Source organism: Rhopalosiphum padi, chromosome 3 (genome assembly GCF_020882245.1).
Source record: "Rhopalosiphum padi isolate XX-2018 chromosome 3, ASM2088224v1, whole genome shotgun sequence".
NCBI lineage: Eukaryota > Metazoa > Arthropoda > Insecta > Hemiptera > Aphididae > Rhopalosiphum > Rhopalosiphum padi.
In genome coordinates this window covers 24,356,365-24,383,471 of record NC_083599.1, presented here as the reverse complement: position 1 = coordinate 24,383,471, position 27,107 = coordinate 24,356,365, and the positions used below count along the sequence as shown (strand labels likewise).

The following is a 27,107-nucleotide window of genomic DNA, read 5'->3' as shown; positions in this document are numbered from 1 at the left end:
AGCTTTCCCAGGTTGTTGCGATCTGCAAAAAAAAAAGTTACAAATAAATAAAAATATATTTTATATACATGTATGTTATACTAATTATAAGGATTGTTTAATTTCACAGTTTTACACAACACATATTTTAATATATATGTATGTATCAACGTACAATACTCAAGGGCGCCCGCCGTTATAGCCGGAGGGAAGTACAAAGTCAAAAGTATAAATACTTAAGCCACGCAAATAGGTAAAAATAGCGGGGGGTCAATGCCCCCCTGCCACCGCCTTTGCAATAGCTACTGGATATCAGTGTATATTATGTATAATCTCGTTTTTCGTAGTTATTTATAGCCTTTTTATTTTATCTTATTTTACACTGTGTAACAAAGATGTTTTAATGATTGTTAGAAGTTACTAATTAAATTACGTACAAAATTTGAAGAAAAGAGCCACAGAAATATGAAATATGTAACTTACACCGAGGACATTTAAAAAAACTTGAATCTGATGTAAAATAATTGGTACAAATTACTCTATGTCCACATGGAATACATGCTTGTGTAAATTCACTTCCAAAACAAATAATGCAGTCATCCGGTAATCTGTGTACAACATCATCCATTTGGAGAACTGGAGTGTTATCAACAACTAAAAATATTTAAAAATAATTGATATTACACTCAGTGTTATTTGTGCTTCATTTTTATACATGTATTGGACATACATAAATTGATTACATGAAAAGTGTGATAAACAGGGTTTGGATTTTATAGCACCAAAAATATTAAAAAAATTCGCTATAATATTACTAAAAAAATCTTTAAATATGCCCTAAAAACATTAAAAAATCAAAAAATTTAAATCAAAATTTTATTAAATTATTTTATGAAATTATTCATTTATAAAAAAAACTAAGACTATCTTCTGTTACAGTTTCAGAAAACTTATATGTACTGATATACCTATGTTTTACCTTGAATGATAACTCACCAGTACGCCGCATAAAATTATAACATGTTAAATATCATATTATTTATAAATTATTAATATGTAACGAAAATGTGGGAATTTTTCTTATGATTATGTATATTTCTTATGAATACTATTTTATTTTTTTTTTCATTCAATATAAACAAGATTTATGAAAAATACAAAATAAAACATCAAATTATGAATATTAGCAAAAAATACCACGAAAAATCTAAAGTACTTCAAATATTCAAAAAAATAGCAAAATAAAATTTCATATTTGGAGTCCCTAGTTCATAAAACAAATTTATAACCAATTCTGCTATTTTTATCTATATAAAATAATAAGTAGCAAATGCTATAAAATCCGAACCCTGATGATAATGTTATAAATGTTGTTTTTACCATTTATATTAGCTGAGGTTTTTAGGTCTACCTCATTATCACTGATATCTAAATTATCTAAATACATGTTGAACTCTCAGTGAAAAATAAAAATAAAATAACATTATTCCAACCAAAATATTTATTCTTTCACGACAGACTTAATCTTCAACAGCATCATCTAAAATAAAATAAATAAATGCATTTCATATTTTAAACTATAATTAATTGTAGATTTACCATCCATGTGGTTCATTGGGTATATTTTGTAGCAACACAGGTACTTGATTTTCAACAGCTTCATCTAAAATAAAATAACTATCAATGAACACAGTAATTTATATTATATTGATATATTGCTTTCTTTATTTATTTTTCCTAGAAAAAATTGTTGCTGGAAAAAATCATAAATTGAGAAATTAACAATATATATGATTTTTTATGAACAATAATAGAATATATTCTAAAATATTAAAAATAGGCTAAATATTCTCTAATGTCTAAAATATGCTTTAATATGCAAAATAAATTTTTTCCTGCGAACTCGGTGATGGATAAATCGTCCACATTTTTCACTCTCGTAAAGCTGCATAAAGCCAATAAAAATATGTAAAAACCTTAAAATCCGCTCTCTAGTTATAACTGGGGCTGGGATTAATATGTGATAAAGAAAACCAAAAAATATATATGTAATTAAAATGGCCAAAATATGTAGTAGAAAATAGAAAATATGTAATAAGAAAAATTTAAAATTATGTTAACGTGTAAAATTAAAATTAAATTCTAAATAATTTTTTAATAATGTCCAATTAATTGTTTTTAATTTCTAATTAATTTAATTTAAAAAATATAAAATATTAAAATATTTTCACAATTATGCGAACTTAAGTACTGACACTGTTGAAAATTCGTAAATATATTTTGTCTAATAATTATTGAATATAAAGTATAATCTAAGATCATTAATGTATAGTTATCGAACAGAAACAAATAAGATAAACTATAATCATTAATCAAGTTATTAATATTTAACTAATACTTATTTCCCATATTATACTATCCATACGAATAAATAAATAAATATTATACTATTATCAAATTATAAATGTATAATACTAAATACTACTAAACCACCAAAATTGTCAAATTTTACGAAATATGTAAAAAAAAAAAGCAGAAATTTTACAAATAATGTTAAAATATGTATTTACCTATAACGAAATATGTTAAAACATGTAAAATAAAATATGTTTTATCTTATTTTAAATCACGTTAAATGAATTTATCATTTGCAATACTTAATTTATCATGTTTTAGTAAAAATATGTATTTACATACAAATCCCAGCCCTAGTTATAACTTATAAATATTAAATACATTCGATTGCGGGCTGCGGCCAAAGATAAATATACCTAATATTATTAAGCATGTTATATAGGTGTTTAAGTCATGATTATAAATTATAATTAATGATAATTCCTAGTTATTATAAAATATTAAAACATTTGTAATCATATTGAAATTCTATATTTGTATATATCGTTGTGAAACCTCCCTTAACGGACACTTCCTAGTAGCGGATAAAATTTCGGAGACCAAGGGTGTCCAGTATTTAGTATTTATTTTCACTGTATATAAATATTATAAAATTAATTAATTTCATTCTCAATTATTATCTACTACATCTACAAGTTACATAGATATAGCCGTATAGGTATGATATTAATTATTATATTATTTATATTAGTTAAGTACTTACTAGGTATTGTTTCTTTTTGATCCATTTTTTAGATAAATATACTCTTGATGCTCCATGATTTAAAGATAAATTTTAACTCGCCAACCGTCAATATCATATGCAAACTACTCTGAGCCAATATCTAATTGTTTATGTTTCGTCGTCATTCAAGCATTGTACAAATGTACATGGGCCATAGAAATATTATAATATATAATTATATATTATAATTTAATAATAATTTATAGATGTGTATGTTTTATTTCTGTCGAATGATATTGTTATTATTATCTTATCCGATGTCTATAAGACTATAAATAATACTTATTATAAATATTATTTTACATTAATTCATCATCGGTTATTTTTGTATTTCTCCCAACGTACTTGAAAAAAATATTATAATCTCTATAGTAATAATACTAACTACTGATTTCAACTTTTAAATTGTGTATGTAAAATTTATTTTATTCAATAAATTGCATATTTTTGCATATGTTTGCGCATATTTGAATACTTTTAGTGCATGCAGTTCCGAACCTTGGTGATAATTTATGACTAAATACTAATATGGTAAAAATGCGAATAATGTAAGGAGCATTGTTTGCGATATTGAGAAAATATTTACGCTGTTGAAAATACATTTAATTAGTTCTTCACTTCTTAATAGTGTAGTATCGTTCGACGCGATCGCTGTAGTACAAAATAGTTATTAAGTGTTATATTATTTTAATTATTATAGGTACGTCGAAAGCAATCGGCGTGTACGACAGTATGACACATTGGTTCTACTTCACTAGTTAAACACAGTGGTTCGTTACCTACCTCATGGCAAGTATATGTATGTAATATACACACTCGTACACGATATTTTTAATTTACGTGTATGTTGTGTGTGTGTGTGAACGATATATAACGTTTATATAATATATATAAAAATACGAAATTTTTTTTCAGCTAGTGGCAAAAAAAAAACGTATCTTGCACAAATTAAAAAAATAAATTAAGATTAATTTGAAAATTTCAAGTTGAAAAAATGCAAAAAATTTTTTTAGAGATCTGTTGTGTGGCGAACGCAATGGCATGTTTTATTTATACATTTTATACATGTTATTTTTGATTTTTTATTTACAAATATACATGTTATTTTTCATTATTTATTTACAAATATACATGTTATTTTTCATTATTTATTTACAAATATACATGTTACTTTTAATTATTTATTTACAAATATACATTTTTTTTTTTGTTATCTCTTTTATTATACAGGGTAAGTGCTACTCAGGACCGAAGACCCGATTGTAGACTATTATATACAATCCAGTCATTCACGTTCGTCACACAACAGATTTCCAAGATGATAGTGAACGACTGGTTGTATATATATGTGACATTCCGTCCGAAACATCACAAGGCTGGCTGTCATTCTTAGTATAATAGCGTTCGTTGGATCTAAAGACGTATGCGAAACCATAGATGGTGCTATAATATCCTGTTAGTGAACCTAACTGGACTCGACCAACAGCTACCGCCAGATCGTGATTTGAATAACTACCACCTGTTCGACGAATTTTGTGTGTCCTTGATCATAGCCGTATAGCAAAATCACAAGCTTGTGTTCGAATATCTAGTTCAGGCCCATACGCAAAATTTCATAAAGAATGGGTGGGGGGGGGGGGGTGAAAAATCAAAAAAATGTATAAAATATATACACAGTAAATAGTAACTACTAAATAACATTATACATTTATATTTATTATTAATTTTGTAACTATATTAAAAATGTTTTTTTATCAATACATACTATACAATAGTATTAAATATATATCATGTTTGATACTTATTGTATTTTAGACCGATTTTGTTATATTTTTTATTTATTCACTAATGTTATAATATAATCTTATTTTTTGCATGTATTATGTACACTAAAAATAAGTTTTATAAATGGAAAAATATATTATTTATTTTTAACAACATTTCAATTTTACAAACTTTTTTTAAAAAACCGTCAAGTTTATTAAATAGAGGATCAATTTTATTTAAATAAAAAAATGTAATTTGGATTCAATCCAAAAACTATTTTTAATATATAGTTAACATAAATAGGTACATTTTTTTTTTTTAGTAACCAACTGATTCAGTAAAAATATTAATTAAAATGTATCTATTAATGTATCAAAAGAAACTGATTTAACTTGTAATTGTGATCTTAACATTGTTAGTTGTAGTTATGTAGCTATTTAAGGAAAAAAAATTTGATACTGGATAATGTTTTTGAAAAATTAGATTGTGTTTAAGGTAGAAAAATTGTGAGGTGTAGGTACTATATATGCTATCGCCATAAACAAACTTTAAAATTGTTTGTTTATCCTGGTGACTGGGAGGAATTACTTGAAAAACAATTAGTTTATTCATATAGAGGATTAAATGCAAATAATTACCTTACATTAAATTGAGTTACAAGACAAAATGTTGCAAATCAGAAAAAAAAATCATAATTAGTAGTATCTGATAATCGTTTAAAGTGTTTAAACCTATTCGTCATGACGCAATTTAAAACATTTTGACTTACTTCAGTAATCGTTTAGATACTACTGCATCATCAGTTAAAACCTTTAAAACAGTTTAGTGAATTTGTTACTTCTGATGAACTAAAAAATTGTCACAGATTCATTTTCCCAGATTATCAGTTAATAGATTTTGCTGCATCGTATCAAGAGGCTTTCACGATTGAAGAACTTAAAAGTCATATTTCAATAAATATTTTAAAAATTGTGTAAAAAAATGAAAGCTGGATGGTACTTAGTACACACAGTAATACAAAAATATATTTAATATGTATATACATTATTATTTAATTTATATGAAATTTTATATTCGATACTTATTATAACGATATCTATTTAATCTAAGCAAAATTGACCCGTTGTTTGATTCGGGCATGGACATCATTGGTTTTGGGTAAAATAGCATTTCTGATAGACCGTTGCATTTGACGTTGCCACTTATTGCCATCCGAAACATCGTAGAATTTCCTTTTACAGTCTCGAACATCTGCGGTATAAGAGAGCGAGAGAAACGAAAACAAAATTAATTAATTTAATAATATTGCGAGAGAACTCAAATTAGAAAAAAGCACATATCCCTGGTAGAAGAGGCTAATATTCAGTGGTCAGCTCAAAATTATAATAAGTTTTGTTCATATGTTTTCAATAACTTCACACATTTTGAAATGTATTATTATACAAATAATATAAAACGTCTAGGTCTAAAAAAATGAAAATAATCATGAAACATAAAACATGCAGTGAATAGCTACAGAGTGCTGATATGAATAAATACAGTTAATATATGGATTATGGAAACAATGTATGGATTACTGCAATAATAATTAAAATCAAATGTCTTGACGGGTCATAGCATAGAATATTATATAGAATTCAAAGTTAAATACTACATTAATAATAAAAATACTAATTTCAAAATACAAAATTACTAATATCATTTATTATTTGTAAATATGTTTAGATTATTTTACCGTCAAGAATATAAATATATACAAATAAATTATTAAAGAAGTTAATAAAATATTACATTATCACTGAGTCTTAAATCTAAATTAATTATACTGTCTCAATTTAAGAGAAATCTCAGGCGGCGATTTATTTTATACCTATTCGAGAAAACCACATTAATAAATAAAGTTTTCGTTATCAGATTAATTTTCAGCAAGCAGCCACGGACGAAAAATTACTTAATCGCGTTAATCTTAGCAAAATGCTTGCGAGGTGGTTGTTAAGATTATAAATAAATACTCCCGACAGTGAGACGCTCGATGCGGGTAAACCACAACCATTGGTCATCACTTTGCACTGAAGCTCGTGGTCTAAGGTCACTCTTTTTGAGATAGAGTAAGTAGTGTGTATACTAGGTATTATAATAATAGTAATTTAATAATACATTTGAAAACATGTTTAAATAGATTCCACGGAATTGAAAAATGAAATGACTGATCTGAAGTTAATTTAATAACAAATTAAAATTTTTTTTCAGATCCACCAGTGGGCAAAATCAATTGTTAGCGTAATAATATAAGTACATTAGACACTTACGGCACATTTGACATTTACTTTGCCAGGAGTTTTGGTGGCTGGACCGTATAGCCTTACGTATACACGTCCCTTGTTGGTGTCATCTGACGGCGAAGGTGATTTTAACACACAGTTAAAATGGTAATGTTCCATATCTGTATAGTCTATGTGATCAACAGAACAAATGCACGAGCTTGATGAATGTGGTATGATGTGTTATTCTTAAATCATGTTTATATATTATAATACTTAGTGACAGAACTTCAAATGTCTATAAAAATTAATTTTGTATAGGTATTTTTAATTTTTTTATACAACTTATTAGGAAAAATTATTTGTAATCTCGAATTAAATTTTTAAGGATTTTGCAAAACATTTTTAATCGTAATTTTCAGAAATAAAACGAAAATTTCAAATGTCTATAATACAAATAACTCGAAAAAAGTCAAAATATTTTAAAAATTATTATCTAAATTTTTGGTAAATTGGTGAATATGTCGAGCATTTGTATATACTCGTTTTTGAATCATAATAAAATATAAAAAATCATTTAAGAAGAAATAGTGTTATCAAACATAGTATAGAGAAAAAGAGAGAACAATATGAACATTTCGTGAAAATTTAAGCCATCTTCAATTAGGTATTTGTTTTTGAGTAACACTAAAAAAACAAATCAGTTTTCTATCAAAGAATTTTTCAACTACTTATCATATACCTATACACACACACACACACACTAAACACATAATTATAAAAATACATTTATTGTTTCACTCAAACATTTACCTAAGTTACAGTGGCTTAATTAATGATGAAGTAAACACGACACTTATTAGACATACAGCAGATTGGTTATACATACAATCGTCCCTTTTTTTTAATTTAAAATTAATTATTTCAGTTTTAACTAAAATTTCTATAAATGTATACAAAAAAATTGTATTATTATTAATTCTGTTTTTATGACAGATAAACGATCAAGGATAATAGTAAATGTTGTTAAATAAAAAAACATACTAACAAATATTAATATAATATTTTTTACGGGTAGGTATTTGGATAAATTGTCTTGCTTGGACAATATAATTTTAGTGCGCGTCAAATATAAAATAGATAGTAAAAAATATAAAACAAATAATTGAATTAATGTACATCCATTATACACGTAATACTACTAATAAACTGGAATAGCTTCTTAGAGTCGTGGGTGCAATGATGAATCCTGTATTTTAAGTACTAAAATTTAAAATAATAATAATTTATTACACATACTATGCTCACGGCAACGTTTCCCGGTGCGTGGTAAATTGCTGAGCCACAAACTAAATGATTGTCTCTTGCTGTCGACAATGTTGAATTGTATGTAGGCGCATCCACTAACCAGTGACGTATTTGATGACATAACGGTGACTTGGTAATACTCCGAGTATCCACTCTGCGCCGGACATTTATCTTGGATACCCGGAGGAACTGTAACACATAAGACATTGATGAAATTAGTAGATTTGTCGTTTAAAGCCGGTAAGGGTTGTTTAAAAAAAAAAATCAAATTCAATAAAAGATGTTTTAAAAAATAAACAATGACTCCTATAGAATAGGTAAATAATAATTATTACACATTATCAATTCTAATCTCATATTCTCAAGCACTCAATTATTCGTGGCAGTTTGATGCGGTAGTGCGATAAAATTTTTTTTGAAGGGACAGAGCGCCGCATCCCATCACGCGCCACGTACAAACTAAAATCCACTTTGAAGATAAAATTGTAAATAAAATCAATATCTGGAATAGGTAATAATAATCAAAATAATATGATGTGAACAATATCGCTTATATCGCTGATATGGATAACAAGTACTTCACAATTATTGCTGTTGATCGGAATTTCTTTAACTATTATTAGACGTGAATATCGAACTCGTCGCGCTGCAATACAAACTCGTAGGTCGACGCCGAAAACGTATACGACGAGATATTATCGCGCACTATAGTCTATAATAGTATAATATAATATGATATTATAGTATAATAGTCCCGTCGCTGCCGCTGCCACTGCGGCCCGTCTCAATGTAATCATAACACGATAAATAACGATAATATTATAACCCGTATGAAAGAATAATACACCATCAAAATTCCTATTTAGTTACTATAAGAAGTATAATTATTAAGAATATAATTTTATTTTAAAATGCGGTCGCACCATCGCCTGCCCTAGCACGAGCCGCCACTGAATTGTTTTGTATAGGTAGTTAACATATATCTATTATTGCCATTGTTCATGCATAAGACATAGTTACTTTTAAGTGAATCTAACAAATTAATTCTTATTAAATTTAATTGGGCACTTATTAAATAGTAAATACAAGTTGGGAACAACTAACACCAAAATAATAAGCTCGAAAACTGTACTACGTAGTACGTAGATTGCAATTTGTTGGATAATTGGGTATTTGAGCGATTACAAATTTATCAGAATAATAATTTTGTGTAATACTGAAATATCAACGAGTATAAAAACCAATAATTAAAAAATCATGAGTTTATTTAGGCATAGAATAATAAATATTGGATAAGGATGATGTAGATACCTATTTGTTGTTTTATGCTAAAATAGCAACAAAAAAAATATAAAATAATAATAAATTGTAGTGCACTATTAAAGTACTATCCTATCCGATTATCAATATTACCGCTAGATCGCGTTAAGGGATACTAAATTTTCATAAGCAAGTTTTTTTCTACCCGAAATGCCGACACACAATCATTTAATCTCAAACCGTGGTTAAAATAGAAAAACTAAAGAACGTGCATTGGTGCAATAATAATAATACTATAATAATGTATTATTAGTTATTACTATTGTTATTGTACTATATTAGTTATACTTATTAATGTTTTTACTCTTCCTAAAAATTAAATTCATTATCGTAAAAATAAATAAATAAATATTAAATTACAATGTAGACGGTACACTGCTTGATAGTTTAAACTATTTATAAATATTATTTTTCGAATAAGCCATAATTCATAAGATAAATTATGAGTTATGACACTTAACGATTATTATTATGCCAGAAAAAAATTATATTTTATTAAATATATTTTAGCTCTTTCCTTACTGTCTTATATTTTTTATTTGTAACAATAAATTAAGGAAAAATATTTCTTACACAAGGTTTGGTCTTTGGTGTGAGAACTTTGGACGTCATTAGGGTAATGTCTATTCTACTGTAATGTCAGTTACCATATTATTTATAATTTCGATTAATTTATAAATTAATTACTAAATATAAAAAACTATACAAATATGAAATAATTATTTGAATATAAAAAAATGTTATAAAGAAAAATATGTTCATAACATTTAAATAATTTTATTTATTTCCCCATTATTATAAAGACTGGATGCTATATTAATAGAACTTACTTTACATAACGAGCCTGTGGAAAACTGTTGCAGAAATTTAAATATTTAATATTTAGTCAATTTTATTTTGTTTTTTAAAATATATATATATTTATTTAAATTATTAACCTGAGTGACAAATATAATTTGCCTTTATAAATTAAATTAGGTAAATTCCTTATAATTTATTAATACAAAATAATATTTTAATATTAACTGAAAAATATTTAAGAATTAAGGATTTAATCACTTAGTTTTAAATAATGCTTAAGTTATTCCTCTGTAGCATTACTATTATTATTAACTTTTATTACAATATGTTAACTATTTTACAAAACAAATTGTAAGGATCACAGTTGTAATAGAAATAAAGTTAAAAGCAAAAACATTATAATAATAACAATAATATAATGAGTGTAAAATAATATCTAAAATGCAATAATATCTTTTTCATTTATAATAAATTATTAATAGTTATAAGACGAATAATAATAGCAATAAATTCTAATAAATTACGAAATAAGAAACTTCATATAAGATCATACCTTCCATCACCTCATTCACTTCCTCGTCGAGGTGCGAGTTTACAGCCACATCGAACATCAACGGAATCATCAATACTGCTAGTACTACTATCGATTTCATTGTGGTGTACGAAAAAATCAGGGCAAACCGTTAAAACTAAATAAAAATATCTAGAGCGATAGACGGGTGTCGAGAAAGACGTATACACGAGAGTGCTCTAAAAGAAGTCTACACAATGATGGCGAGACATCTTCCGACAGCTATTTATACAATCTACCTCGACTGCTCCCTCTACCGGCACACCATATTATATAAATGTCATCACAAATACAGATTAGCACATCTGCAGTTCCGCTCCCCAAACACTAATGGAATGTATTTATGGGTAGGTAATCACTAACCACTAATCTGTCTACTGTCACTTTAGTGGTTCACAATCGTTTTAAGACCACGATCCAAATGCCAAATTTACCCTGGAAATGTGTAGAGACCCACATGGTTTCACTTTCACAGTATCAATCAGTAGTCCTAAAAAAATAATATAATTTTATTACTTTATACTATTAAGTTTATAGGTTTATAACGAATGTAATTTTACAAATGTATTTTTAATAACGAGGTGTATATGCGAAGTGTATGCTTGTTTCCTGCTATGGTCGATAATAGCAACTTAGAATTTATATAGTTTATGCTTATACAGTATAAAATAAAATTAATATCTTAGAACCTATAAATATATAATTAAAAAAATTAACTTGCGACCCTTGGTTTGAGAAACGCTGGTATAGTTAAAATAGTAACAAAAATATCAAACATATTAGAAGTATAACTACGAAAATATATTTATTATTTATTAAAAATTCGGATAAATGTTTAAACAAAAAGATAAATAAAACAGCATTAAAATATTTAAGTACCTACCTACATGTTACATAATATGTACACGCGCTATTGGTGATTATAAGTGTTATAAGTGTTTAAGACAACGCAGTATAATAGGTATACAATACAGGATTTCAAAATTGATTTTTTTCTATTCCAAATATTAGTAGTAGGTACGTAGGTATGTTATATTTGTTCATAATATATAAAACACAACAGCTAATAGTGTAAATTTGTGTCGATAATGATTTTGTAGCTTGTTATATTTACTATTGTTATTAACGAATAACGATAACATCGGCGTCATAATGTCGGGCAGTAAATTCCATACATATTGATATTTTAAAAGGTACGATCCTCAGTTGTGAAGATTGATAATTGGTTTTCAGAATTCGAAAATATGTTTTGTATAATATTGTGTTGATGTTGTATCACAAATCAAATCGTTTTATATTACCTGTATTTTGTACGTGAAACCGGAGACATGCGTGGATTCTAGTTAGGCAACATGTAAAAATGAAAATTATCGATTAATAACTGAGACGTAGTAAGTAATAAGTCATGTATAAGCTGATTTAACATTTCATATTAAGTGAAAAAAAAAAAAAAAAAAAAGTAAAAAACGTATTTAATAATATATAAAATGTTGAGTTATATTCAATTTATTTATTAATTTATGGTTAATACTTTAACATAGTTAATTAGTGTATTCGTTCAATAAAACTTATTATTATTTAATATCAATGAATCCATTGGATCCAAACAAATGAAAAGTCGTGCCCATAATATAATAATATTTAAATTAATATTTTAAACATGATAACGCGTTGTTAAATAAACTTATTTTCAGCAGTTGTAGAATCAATAAATACCTAGGTTTAAAATATAATATGTTTTTCAAATAGCATAAATATTTGTTTGGATCCTGAACCAATTGAAATGTATGGTAAGGATTAACAACAATATTCAGACGTAACACTAATCTTCTGTGTTAGGTACATATCAAATAACTTTAAAATTATGAACGGTTGCATTTAAATGAGTTTTTTTGTATATTGATAACACCTAATAAAATAAAAAACATCAACATTATATGGAATTCAAGAAAAAAAAGCAGATAAGTAATCGCCTTTTTAGATCGAATGTACATCGTTATTGAGTAATGCACTGTCAGATTGTGTTAAATTTGAATTCAATGATAAATTAATTCACACGAAAAACAATTTTGAGGAAATACAGACCTGCAATACTATGTATATTTTATGATACATTTATATTGCTATTTTAATAATTTATTTTACCATTCGTAAAACGGTTTATTGTACATTATTGTATATAAATTATACCATGTGCAAAAATTTATAATATAAACATTTGGTAACAATTTCAAATACCTACGATTATTTTTAAATTAAATCGTTACATATAAAAAAATCGATTTTATTAAAATTAGTTTTGCATAAAAATTCTTATTTTCCCTACATTTATTTTTATTTGTTTCTGATTATTTTGAAAAGTACAGTCAATTTTTAATTTTTACTTCTTAAGAGTACCACTTAGAAGATTCACTTTCCTATAGGTTATAAAAACATAATTTTGAAAATATAAGCAGCGCTATCGTGCACGCGAACAAACAGAAAATAACACACATCATTATAAAATCAATGCAAGACCTCACTTCAGTGAGTGTAATATTGCCTATATTTTGCCTTTAAAACTCTTTATTATTGGATTAATTATTTTTCAATATAATATTTACTTGGTTTTTGTTTGTCGGTATATTATTTATTTCGTTTGCTACTTGCAAATAAAAAAAAACTTTATGAAAATATTTTAAAATTATTGGTTTTGAATTTTTTGCATTTAAACATTTCGTTCCATCGACATCATACCAAATATTATTATCATTATAGTTAATTATTACAAATGACATTACATTCCAAAATATAAAATTTTATATTATTTTAATTAGTTTCAGGAGTTATACAATCACATTTTTATTTGGGACTGTGGCTATAAAAAAATAAATAATAATCAAAGTATAAGAAAAAGTATTTTAAGAAAAATGTACGATTTATTTATTTTATTTTGAACTGATGAGGTAAACCGCATATCATTGTGTCTTTTTTAGTTTTTACATAATAAGAAATTGATAAAAAAAAAATAGCTAATCAAACTAACTAATTTTGACGTATAACTATATAAGTATGTATATTGTATACGTTGTTTAAAATAATATATTATTCAATTGTTAAATGGTACGAACTTTTAAAATACCACCAGCTATCCTACAATTTAGTATTTGAAAAATAAAGATTTTTCAACCTTAAAAATTACTTCCATGCTAATCCTATATATGCACTATATATCTCCATATATTTAATCGAGTATGGTAGTGTTGATTACAATATTTTACGGGATTAGTAAATAGGTTAATTATTGTTCATGGCTTTGTAGAATATTTAAAATGTTTTGTTAAAGGAGCACATTTGAAACTACAGACCCGAGGCCCAATAAGTTCTTATTTCGCCTTGGCCGCGTTAAAATCAGTCATCAAATAAATTGATTGCCTACAATTAGTATGTATATACCATATTAAATATTAGTAAATATAATAAAAAATATAAAAGTATTAAAATATACCTATGCACTTATCTAGATATTTAAGAATGAGCATACATTTATAGAAAAATATCATGCTGTATGTAATACGTGTTTTAAGATGATTAAAAATTATTATAATACTTATACATACACGTTTTAAAATTACCATAATTTCTGAAAAAATAATACCTATAATATGTACAAAAATAATATTTATATTTTTTAATTATAAGCTATTCTTGATAAATATTTATTAAATGATTTGTACTATACTAACTTATATCGAATTTCATATATAATAGTCAATAATGATTGCACATGCCATTATTAATCACTCTAAAGCATTATAATTTTTCAATTTGTTTTACGGCCTATTGACATAAACGTTATTGAAACGGCTGGTTATATTAAAATATATATATAAATATATAAATATCGAAACAAACACCAAAAGTACTTCAATACTTTCGCGTATACTCATCTAATGTCTATCATAACATAATATAATATTATATGTGCGCTACAACTCGTTTGTACACATTTACCTTTTTTACAACTCGATTGCGCACATGTATGTGTGTATAAAATTGGCTATTATAATGTTTATAGAAATTTTCTGCGCTATTCGTCGTCTTGGGATTGCTATTTGATTCACAAGCCCATAAGATTCGTGGAAAATTGTTATTAGAGTCGATATAATTTTCTAAAATATAATTTGAGAATATAAAACTAGCTGTATCAGGTGCTATCGACATAGATCTATAAAATCATATGAAACTTAATTGGGCGGTAAATAACTTGAACCATAAAAATACTACTTCCATTTTCAAATTTTCGAATCTTTTAAGTACTCATGTAATAATATCTTATTTTGTTCTATTTACCTGAACCAATTTTGTCCTAAATGAAAGTTACAGTCGAAAATCTTACATTTAGGAAAAAAGCGTATCACTGCATTATGCGCTGTCTTTTCAAAATAAAAATTGATTAAATTCATTTCATTTCCCGTAATTTGAAAGCAAGTATTGTGTAGCGTTTTCCATATTTGTATGTTTGTTGTGCAAAAAAAATATTTGATAATATTTGTACTACAGTCTGTGACGATTTATACATGTGTGTGAATATGTCGTTGTGCACAAACAAGTGATCTGCTTTCAGGTAAAACATTTTGAATGTGTGCAGACGGCCGTAACACGTTTGGGTACAGTAGACCCTAAATGTAACACGTTTGGATACAAATGAATACTCGTACACCGTTTGGGTACACCGCATCTCTAGAAAAATAACACGTTTGAGTACATGGTGTATTGGTTGGTATTTGGTGTATATAAATTATGGCTATAACACGATTCCGAAAATTTTGCGGAATCGTGTTGATTTTAATAGCCACTGATATACATACACAACTCCGCATATTTAATTTATATATACACGATTCCGCATAATTTTAATTGCAACGTTGCCATACAATATACAAATATATACACAATTAATTACTCTTGTTATATAAATAATTGTATATACGTTTAATTCGTTATGTTGCGGAAACTTTGACCAAAAAAACTATTTTAACAACGGAAATAACGACATTTTTTTTATACGTTCTATCGAAATTTTCGTTATATTGTTATTTCATTATACGAGTACGCTAGAGCGATTTTGACGCGCTGTGAAAACGCGCGTGTATCGCCCGAGTACCGTGTGCCACCGTCGTATGCGTACCGCGCGTCAAAATCACTCAAGTGTGGCTCGGCCCTTACAATAATATAGATTTTGTTTTCGGAATGGCAACGTTGCATTTAAAATTATGCGGAATCGTGAATATATATATATTAAATTTGCGGAGTTGTGTATGTATATCAATGGCTATTAAAATCAACACGATTCCACAAAATTTGCGGAATCGTTCTCCACCGTAAATTATGTTATATTATGGTAGTACGGTAGACTATTTTCTGAATCCGTGAAATAAAATCTTTTTTATTTTGAAAAATCATAGCTTTTGCTTTGAATAAAAATTTTGGTATTTCAAGAAATATTTTTCGTCTAGCTTCGTACATACTTATTCCGAATAACCTAACGTTGGAGTGACTTAGATGCTCTAATTGGGTAGTTATGTAGTTCTTATCGTATAACGTATAAGTTTATTTGGCTTCACGTTAAGATCATTAGTTGCTTTGCGCTTTAAAAGGGATATCACTGTTTGCTTAGTGTTCAAGCCCATAATAATTACAACGAATAAAATAGTCTTATAAAAATATTGCCGGTAAGCAATCTAAATCGAAACTGTAAAACATTTAGTTAGTTTCACAAACCATATTTTATAAAGTTTATCGTTTCTGTTTTTTAGCGATTGGCGTACGTACCCAAATGTGTTTTACATTTACAGGTAAAAATTACGCTATGTATCCAAACATGCTGCGCCCGCGCAAATGAGTTGCAGCGATTATACGAACGATTGTTTAGTTGACATTGGTTTAATACTGGAAAAGCCTGAATAAACAAAAAAAAGTTCAAAGGAATAAATATTTTTTTTTACTTTAAATTGGTCATAAATATAAGTACATTCTGCTCTTATAACATTCAAATAATTGTAAAAAATATTCAGGTGTTAATTAAAAATATCTATTAAAAAAAACTAATTATGTATATTACTGATATGTGTAACACAAAAATCAGACCTTAAACCATACCATAAATAGTGTTGATTTGTAAACATAGTTTTGTTACTGCCCATGCCCCGGGCGCTAATCATGGAGGGGCGCAAATTTCAAATTTTAAACTCATACTTTTTATTACATTTTAATTTGTTCAAAGAAATTAAATCTTTTGTAGTGAAATTATTATTTCACAAGTATTTACAAATTATATAATTTTAATTCAACAATTCAATATTAACACACAACAGCAATGATCACGGAACGACAACCGTCATATTATATCATATACCATTTTTTTTTTAGAGAGGAACTGGTACATAAGTATAAAAGTGGCGTAATAGAAGGGGCTGAATTATGAGAGGGAGCTAATTTTATACTTTTCTCCTGGTAAAAAATATACTAGATCCGGCACTGGGAACACAAGTGTAGTAAGTCATTATCGTTACGATAACAGGGCTGGTTAAAAACGACATGTACTGATGTAAAATTATATTATATAAAGCTAAATATTATTATAACACGAGTGTATTATATAGATATATACATTTATAAAAAGTCGACGTTGGTGCACGCTATATTAGGTATATACGGTATAATTTGCTTAATAATAACATCGTCATTTATAATATAATTTCATTATTATTTTATGGTAACTATAGCAATGATGTCGACCAATCAAGAACGCCTGCTCTACCAACGCAACATCATTACGTCTCAACCCCGGTTGTGCAAAATAATATAATACATATATACACACATATATATATATATAATATGATTTATTTGAAACTGGTTGCGGAGCAGTTGTAAAACTATATATCTTGCGCTACGGCGACAATGATGGAGAAAACACGTTTAACCGTGCCGTCTCGTGTGGGCGAGGCCGCGAGGGTTGTTTGGAATCGGAGCGCGCGAGTTAGCGGCGTTCTCTGCAGGCGGATGGTTTTCGTGGGAACAAACGACCGTATTACAATACTATATATATCATGCAGTTTTCGCTACTGCGTAGTTACAATAAACCAGGGTTATTATTATTATTATTGCTATTATGATCATAATCATTTCGATGTGTGTAATCCATATATACCCGAGTGACCAACTAGCGTGTAATATATAATATGAGGGGCCTGCATATACACGTAACCTGTTTTTTTGTTGCTGAAAAATATTCCTTACAAACAAAACTCACACACCTCGCATCAGGGTGATCAGAATTTTTATTTTTTTTTTATGGTTGTACCTTACATAGGGTAAAATAGACGTAGACATTCAAAATGTTGTTCCTAAACCAAACAATTTGGCTTTGAATATGACCAATTTTAACAAATTTTTTTGTCTATATTATTTTTGTTTTAAGCAACGTATAATCAAGAATCAAAATCCAATACATCCTGTAGAAATTCATCTCCTCTACAACGCGGCATATTCGTGTACAGCCATAAATAATATTTTAAGTAGTCATGAAATAAAAAATTTTTAAACTAGATTATTTAAATAAAATAATTATAATAAATAAAAAAGTAGGAAGTCACAAAACAGGACCTCGTCTAAACGTACTGCACTATCGCACGGCTAACCCCGGTACAGATACGGTGCATATTGGCATGAATATATTTATAACCTTGACACATTCTTATTGTTCCATAAGGTTTTTCTAATTTACTTTTAATGTTGACACTTATGAGGTAGCGAACACTACTTACATTCAAAGAAGTTAAGTATTTTATCGTATTATAGGTATTACGTACTACGTATGTCGTATATATATAATAACAAAATGGAAAAAAAAACGAAAAATACCAAGAAGAGTGGCAAAACATAAAAACCTGGTGGTTACAGATGTAGTACAAATATTTTAGGTGCTACTTCACGACCACGACGGAGAAAATACATTAAGGCGTGTCTGAGGCATATAGTTCGGCGCCATAGTGTGCACGGTTGCATTCTCGGTCGGCAGATGTTTTTCATGAGAACAAACGCCCATAATATATATATAATATTATATACAATACCACTGCTGTGTGGTTATAATATACTCAGAGTTGGGCATCGATCGAATAAAATTTTATTTAGATGATTATTTAGATTATATTTTATTCGAATAATTTTCAGTAATTTTATCTTAGTTAAAATATTGTTGGTATTTATAGGTAGTTAAAACATTTGCGTATTAAAAAACAATAGTAATCGTTGTATTTTAAGTTCACGATTTTAAATAGAAAAATACTATAAATGAAACAAATATAGAACTATGTTAAGACGAAGGCAGAGAGTAAAGAATTCGAATATATTTGTATTTTGTATTAGCATTATGTTTGAAAGTTATTCAATTATATTTTTATTCGAATAATTATAAAAAAAGTCATTCAAATAATTATCTAGATAATATTTTACCCAACTCTGAATATACTGTAGTGTTAGTATTATCATCATCGTTTCGGTGTATATAACTCTGAACCCATTAACCCATATAATATATAACGTACAGCGTGTAATACATTGTACTGGTGTCGTCTCTTGTACAGCTGCGATGCACACGCAGCGGTACATAAAATGTTAAAACGTGTTTTATAGGTAAAAAAAATGAAAATAATAATAGTAATAATTACAAACAACGTTATGCGGGTCATGTATGTGCTTGGGCACGGTCTGTTCGATTATAAATTATTGATAAATGGTCTAGATGGCGTCACTGATGCCGACTCCACGACTACGCCGCGTACACCTCGCCGCGCACCAAAATCATTTCACAGAAAGGGAAGCGACTGTGTTTGAGACCGCTGTTTATGGTTTCTAAATGGAGTGAAAAATGAAGAGAAAAATAATAAATATATATATATATACAGTCGATATATATATTATCGTGTTTCAACGATCACATGCCTACTATTATTATTATACATTCCATTTGTCGTACACGGCACGACATCCCTTGACACACACGTACTGCAAGAATACTATATAAAATCTCCCCCTCCTCCCACCTCACGACGTTGGCTTTTTATTCGGACCGAATACTTATAAAAACCATTAAATCCTATAACGATAATATCTTTAGAAACCCTTTTTTTATCTCTCTCGTTTCGTTTCTCGACGTTAGATGTAATATACAGACTGTACTCGAGTTTTACGACAGCTACAGATAACGAATGCACTCAGACACTCGGTGCCTAACTACATCAATTAGTATAATAATCATAAAAAATACGAAATTAACGAAAGTACGCATACAACATTCTGTAAGTTGGAATACACGTAGTTATACTGCGCGATAACAATCCATTACTCACCAATACCCATACGGGCCATACGTTATGTATACCTAAGTATAATATATTAATGTGTAACATCTTAAATCTATTTACTGCTGTTTATAATTTTAGAATACATGTATTACAAGTTGTTTAAAATTTTAATTTAATTTTTCTGACAATTCTAACGCCTAAAAATCAAAATTCGAACTAATATATATCTTGAGTAGTTTAACTATGTCTACGAAAGAGTTGTACGATAATAAGTTTAGGTGATATGGGCGAATATGGCGACTATGGTAATTTGAAAATTCTAGTGATTAAGATTAATCCATCAACATTTAAAAATTTGTGAAAATGGTTCAGTTATAATACAATTTAAATACTAAATGCGATATTTTATATATTTTATATTTTTGTAAAATCATTTTTAAAGTCCATTTTCTTCAGTAAAAATAATTTAAGAGGACGTTATACCCGCATGTGTTGTCTCTGTCTTACTAATTTAGATTTTTTTTCTTTTGTTCATGTTTGTTTGTTCTTTTTTGCCTTAATCTTTTTTCAGGGATTCCGTTAAACATCTTTTGATCACTAAAAAGTATAAACAATATTAGAACGGAATAATATTATGTTCATTTTTTATTTTAAAATGTATTAATTATATTCAATTATACAGATATTCATTTCATACATTTCTGAATAAAAAAAGTAATGTTGTGATAGGTAATTGTTTTTTTTTTACATTAATAGATATTATGTAAAATAATAGAACTAAATAATTATTTCAACGTAATTACTTATGACTTATGAGTAAGGATTTAATCACGATTTTTTACAGATATTAGAAATATTTCATTGGTAAATGTCAGCAAAATAAAAATAATTTTTAAAAACCAGTTATGACAAAAGTTATAAAATATTTTTGTTGAAATAGTCAATTGATTGTACATGCGACTATTTTGTCGTATTTAAAAAATATTTCTATTCAAATATATACACAGATTATATTTTTGAAGGTCTGATATCGGTTTCAAAATACGAGTATTGTTCAAAGTTCAAAAAGATACGCACGCGAGCTATATACTTATATATAGTTATTATGTACTATATGTTACCTACGTGGCTACGCATAACGTTATATTTTAAAAATCTAATTGTAAATTATCTTATTATTACGGTTATTGTTTACCAGAATGTCATATGTGTTAAATGTCATATGCTTTTATTGATATTATCATTTTAAAGTGAGTTATAGCCAGTGCCGCAACTACTGAGTGTGCAAGGTGTGCAATGCACACGAACCTTCAGCTCTAAGGGGCCTCTACAACCAAAATTGAAAATTGAAAATTAATTGTCTGTTTCGATATTTTTTTTTGTGCTACAAATATTTATTGATTTTATGTTTTTCCTTTTAAATTAAATTAATTATAAGCATAATTATTAAGTAGAGGATAAATATAGTATGCAATTGCCAAGTATCACAATAATAATATTAAGCATTTTAATAATGTTTATTATAAAAAAGAAATTGGTTTATACGAGTATCGATAATCGATATATTATATGTATTATACATATATGATATATTGTCTTATATGATGAGTAGGGCTATGAATTTAATGCTCTAAAAACCTTAAAAAATGCATTTAAAATGCAACAATTATAGCATAATGTATAAAATGCACTTATAATGGTTTTTCATTTCATTTCTATATTTATATTGATATTACTGTAGGGCTGGAATTTGTATATAAATACATATTTTTACTAAAACATGATACATTAAGTATTGTAAGTGATAAATTCATTTCAAATGATTTGCAATAAAATAAAACATATTTTTACATATTTCGTAAATTTTGACAATTTCGGTGGTTTAGTAGGTAGTATTATTATACATTTATACTTCGATAATAGTACTCGTAAAAATTGTATGTGTATTATAATGCATATGGGAAATAAGTATATGAAAGTATTAGTTAAATATTAATAACTTGATTATATAGTTTATCTTGTTTGTTTTTGTTCGATAACTATACATTAATGATCTTAGATTATACTTTATATTCACAATTATTATTAAACAAAATATATTTATGAATTTTACGTAAAATGTATTTAATTTACGAAAATTAAATAGAAATGTTTTTTTTTATATTATTAGTTATTTTATTCTGTTTAATTATTAATTATAAATACTATATTATGAAGTCTACAAAATAGCATGCATGTGCTTAATCTAGACATAACATTATTTAAATTGGTTCTGGTTTGAAAAAAGTTTCAAATTAATACTATAATAATTAGGGCTGGGATTTTAATATCCTTAAAAAACTCAAAAAATGTCTTCAAAATTTATTTAAAATAGCATAAAATTTGAAAAAACTACATTACATATACATAAATATTTTATTTTACTTCATATATTAAAAATATAATAATAAATAAATAATTATTCTTTATTGTTACACTGAATCACGAGAGCGTGTTTCAAGTTTTCAAATAGAAATGCTCGACTGTTGTCCGCCAATAAGTTTTTATAGATAAAAAAAGCTCCTTTTCATATATTGTTAGCATATAAATATTTTATATTATAAATCTATAATCTATAAACTTTAATTTTAAATTCATAAACACCAAAAATGACTTAAAAACTCCTAAAATGCCATAAAAAAAAATAGAAAAATAACCTAAAAATCAAAAATTGTCAAAAAATGCAAATAAAATTTCTTATTTCAATTTAAAAATACCCAAAACATATTTGTAAAAAAACGAGCATCGTACAGAAAGCTTCAGAAAAAAATACAAAGTGCATCGAAATCCCAGCACTAATAATAATTAATAACTATATAAATATATAATGTAGGGTAAACTTCTTGTCTAATTAGTATAATGGACGTATAATAACAGAAATTATTCCATACAAGTTAAAATACTAAAAAGTACTGATTAATTGCCGTAGTAATACAAAAAACAAGTAAAAAACAATAATATTAATTTAGGGGCTCCAAATAAATTTTGTACACGGGCCTCTGAGTTAATAGTTGCGGCACTGGTTATAGCTAAGTAAAATAATACTAATAACTCACTTTAAAATGATAATATCAATAAAAGCATATGACATTTTCCAGATAATATTCTTACCTTTAAATTTGATAATAGGTAAACTTACTCTAATATTAAAGCTAACATCACAAAATATGTTCTATTGAACGAAAATTGTCTTTGATCTACATTAGTAAGATAGAGACAACACATGCGGGTATAACATTCTCTTAATAATTGAGAAACTACTAGTTCAAATTTTGAATTAAATACATACAAATGTTTATATATTATTTGAACAACAGTATTTGAAGTTGATTAAGTAAAAATATAAAAGAATATTCATATATGACAAAGTCAAACATTGTGTTACGTTCAAGTATTTATATAGGTACAGATAGATAATATATATGCAATAAAAAAATTAAATTTGGTAAACAATAACCGTATTAATAAGATAATTTACAATTAGATTTTTAAAATATAACGTTATACGTAGCCACGTAGATAACATATAGTACATAATAACTATATATAAGTATATAGCTCGCGTGCGTATCTTTTTGAACTTTGAACAATACTCGTATTTTGAAACCGATATCAGACCTTCAAAAATATAATCTGTGTATATATTTGAATAGAAATATTTTTAAATACGACAAAATAGTCGCATGTACAATCAATTGACTATTTCAACAAAAATATTTTATAACTTTTGTCATAACTGGTTTTTAAAAATTATTTTTATTTTGCTGACATTTACCAATGAAATATTTCTAATATCTGTAAAAAATCGTGATTAAATCCTTACTCATAAGTCATAAGTAATTACGTTGAAATAATTATTTAGTTTTATTATTTTACATAATATCTATTAATGTAAAAAAAAACAATTACCTATCACAACATTACTTTTTTTATTCAGAAATGTATGAAATGAATATCTGTATAATTGAATATAATTAATACATTTTAAAATAAAAATGAACATAATATTATTCCGTTCTAATATTGTTTATACTTTTTAGTGATCAAAAGATGTTCAACGGAATCCCTGAAAAAAGATTAAGGCAAAAAAGAACAAACAAACATGAACAAAAGAAAATAATAACACAAAAATTTTTTTTTATAAATATTAAATATATTAATTAATTATGAAAATTAAAAAAATGATCACTTATCATCAGTGCCGGGTTAACGAATATGCCGCCTGGGGGTAGATTTTAAAATGCCGCCCTTTACATACCTTATACCGTTATATTCATCATAAAAAAAAAATATTTGAATAAAAATAGTGTTAAAATAGTTTAATTTATTAATTGATATACATTTTTAAACAAATAATGCTATTTCCACATTAGGAAATGAATCATTTAACTTTGATTTTGTTAATGCTTCAAGCAAACTGTGCATAGATAATTTTATTTATATTTTATTTTATTTACGGCCTTTATTACCATACTCATCAAGGTGATTGGACATTAATGGATCGAATTTTGCAATTAATTCTAAACAGCCGAGATAATTTCCATTATTTTTAGAACCCAACGTCTCATTATCGCCACGAAATGCAAGACCTCTGCCCGATAAAAATATAATTGTTTGAATTAAACGGTGTATTATACTTCTCCAATAAAGTTCTTTTTTTTCAAGTTCAATTTTTAACTCAACATCAATACCGGTAGTATTTTACGTCTAGAGAACCATATGCGAATATATTCGTTATGCGTCAAATTCTTTTCGTGTTGTTCAACTTTTTCAAAACATTTTTTCCAATCAGTAAATCCTGAATCGGTGGAACTAAACTGTGTTTTTTTTTATTAGAAAAAAGAAGGCAGTAAAAACAAAATAGTGCGTTTTTTGATGTTGAGTATAGCAACCACTGTCTATCTTTTATTTCACCATTCAAAAGTTTCCTTTTGAAAATATCATATGGTAACTTCCTATTAAATTCGCCACATTTACGAATAGTATTATCAAAATTGATTATTTTAGGATTTGATTCAACTGGATTACGAATAAAATAATCAACCATATCAGAATTTATATCCCATAAGGCTGGATCTTGTGATGGACAAATTGGAACATTAGTAATTTCACAAGAGACATTAATGTCAGATTTCAAAGTTTCGTCATCGGTTTTCATCAAATTTTCAACTAATTCATCAGAATCGAGTTTCTAGAAATTTTAAAATACCATACTATTTTAGTAACTAAATACATTTTTACAATCCACAGGGCCGAATTTTTATATGCAGTAAATAAAATAGTAAAATAATACATTTTAAAATAAATTTTTGTGTATCCAAATATATAAAATAAAAACATCAAACATAATTTTACGATAAGTATAGGAACTAATCAGCACATTTGTTGTAATTATCAAATCAGATAAATACAAAAAGAAACTTACATGCTGCAGTGCAGAGTAGCAAACTATTTAATTATTAAAACAACTATATTAAATTTATCAACAATATTTAACAAATGCCATAATTAAAAATATATTTTAAATAATCCAAGTAATAAAGTTAGTGTAGTATTAATTTAAAAAAAATTAAATTAAAATTAAAATTAAATTACATTGAATACAACAAAAGTTATTGCATATGTCAAATAATTGTCTACAATTTATATTAAATAAACAATAAATAATAAAATGTAATGTAATAAATAGTATAGAATCATAGTCTAAATAGTATTATAAATTAGGTAATTTAAAACTGGTTTTAAAAAACCTTTTATAAATATTAATTGCGTCTTTATAATTAGTATTTTTCATCGTTGTTTATTAAATAATATAAAATACAATACAATATATTTAATTATTTTTTATTATTTACGAGTACGGAGTAGGTACTAATGTACTATTTTGTATAAATTTGTTATTTTGTTTTAATTATAAATGAATTATTATGTACGGTATTTTTTTACCTTTTTGAAGAAAGTTTGAATGTTAAGAGTTTGAGAAATAGTTTCTTTTTCTTTTTTCTTTTTTTCCTCAGCTCTTTTGCGATATTCAGTGCCACTTAATTTTGTTCGTTTTCCACTCATATTTATAAAAAAATTAACGCTTTTAACAAAAATGTTGCACTTTTTTTCTGTAATATTATGACTGATTACGACTAGTGTCGACGAGAATCGAGAGACGAATAATAAAATAATACATAGTATAATACAAATTAAAAACAATTGCTTGGTAGTGTATAAATAAATCATTCGAAACTATTAATACTAAATATAATAATCTGTTGGTTATAAATGTATAATACAAGTATACAAATACAAACACATTAATGTGTTGATTATGTGTCAATGTATTAGTGTGTATTGTTGTAAACATATCGTGTACAAATTAAAATAAAAAATAATACGATAATAAGGACGAAAATAGAAATGCGTCGGTTTTCCGAGCTCTCCTCTAATAGTATGGTCTCGACGTGATAACTTATTGATTGACAATACACTCGTAAGTCGTAATATAATATTATATTATATTACAATTATTATTATTTTGTTCCCACATTTTTCAATGATTAATAATAATTCTTCCTAAA

General features: G+C 26.5%; 1 protein-coding gene and 1 pseudogene across 1 annotated transcript; both read right to left on the bottom strand.

Moving 5' to 3' along the window:
- Positions 1-1,574: 1,574 nt before the first annotated feature.
- LOC132924925 (uncharacterized) lies at positions 1,575-11,328 on the bottom strand. Its single transcript, XM_060989365.1, has 5 exons — positions 11,129-11,328; positions 8,446-8,643; positions 7,195-7,337; positions 5,977-6,136; positions 1,575-1,642 (listed from the first exon to the last, which is right to left on the bottom strand). The coding sequence occupies exons 1-5, from the start codon at positions 11,226-11,228 to the stop codon at positions 1,575-1,577; spliced, it is 669 nt and encodes a 222-aa protein (XP_060845348.1). The 5' UTR covers positions 11,229-11,328.
- A 299-nt stretch (positions 11,329-11,627) lies between these two features.
- Positions 11,628-26,604, bottom strand: LOC132924924 (uncharacterized; annotated as a pseudogene).
- Positions 26,605-27,107: the final 503 nt, after the last annotated feature.

Coding starts and splice junctions, on each gene's coding strand:
- LOC132924925 (XM_060989365.1), bottom strand. CDS start 11,228: ATGAAATCGATAGTAGTACTAGCAGTATTGATGATTCCGTTGATGTTC. Junction 8,644..11,128: donor AGTGAATGAGGTGATGGAAG/GTATGATCTTAT, acceptor TATGTGTTACAG/TTCCTCCGGGTATCCAAGAT. Junction 7,338..8,445: donor GAAACGTTGCCGTGAGCATA/GTATGTGTAATA, acceptor TTGATCACATAG/ACTATACAGATATGGAACAT.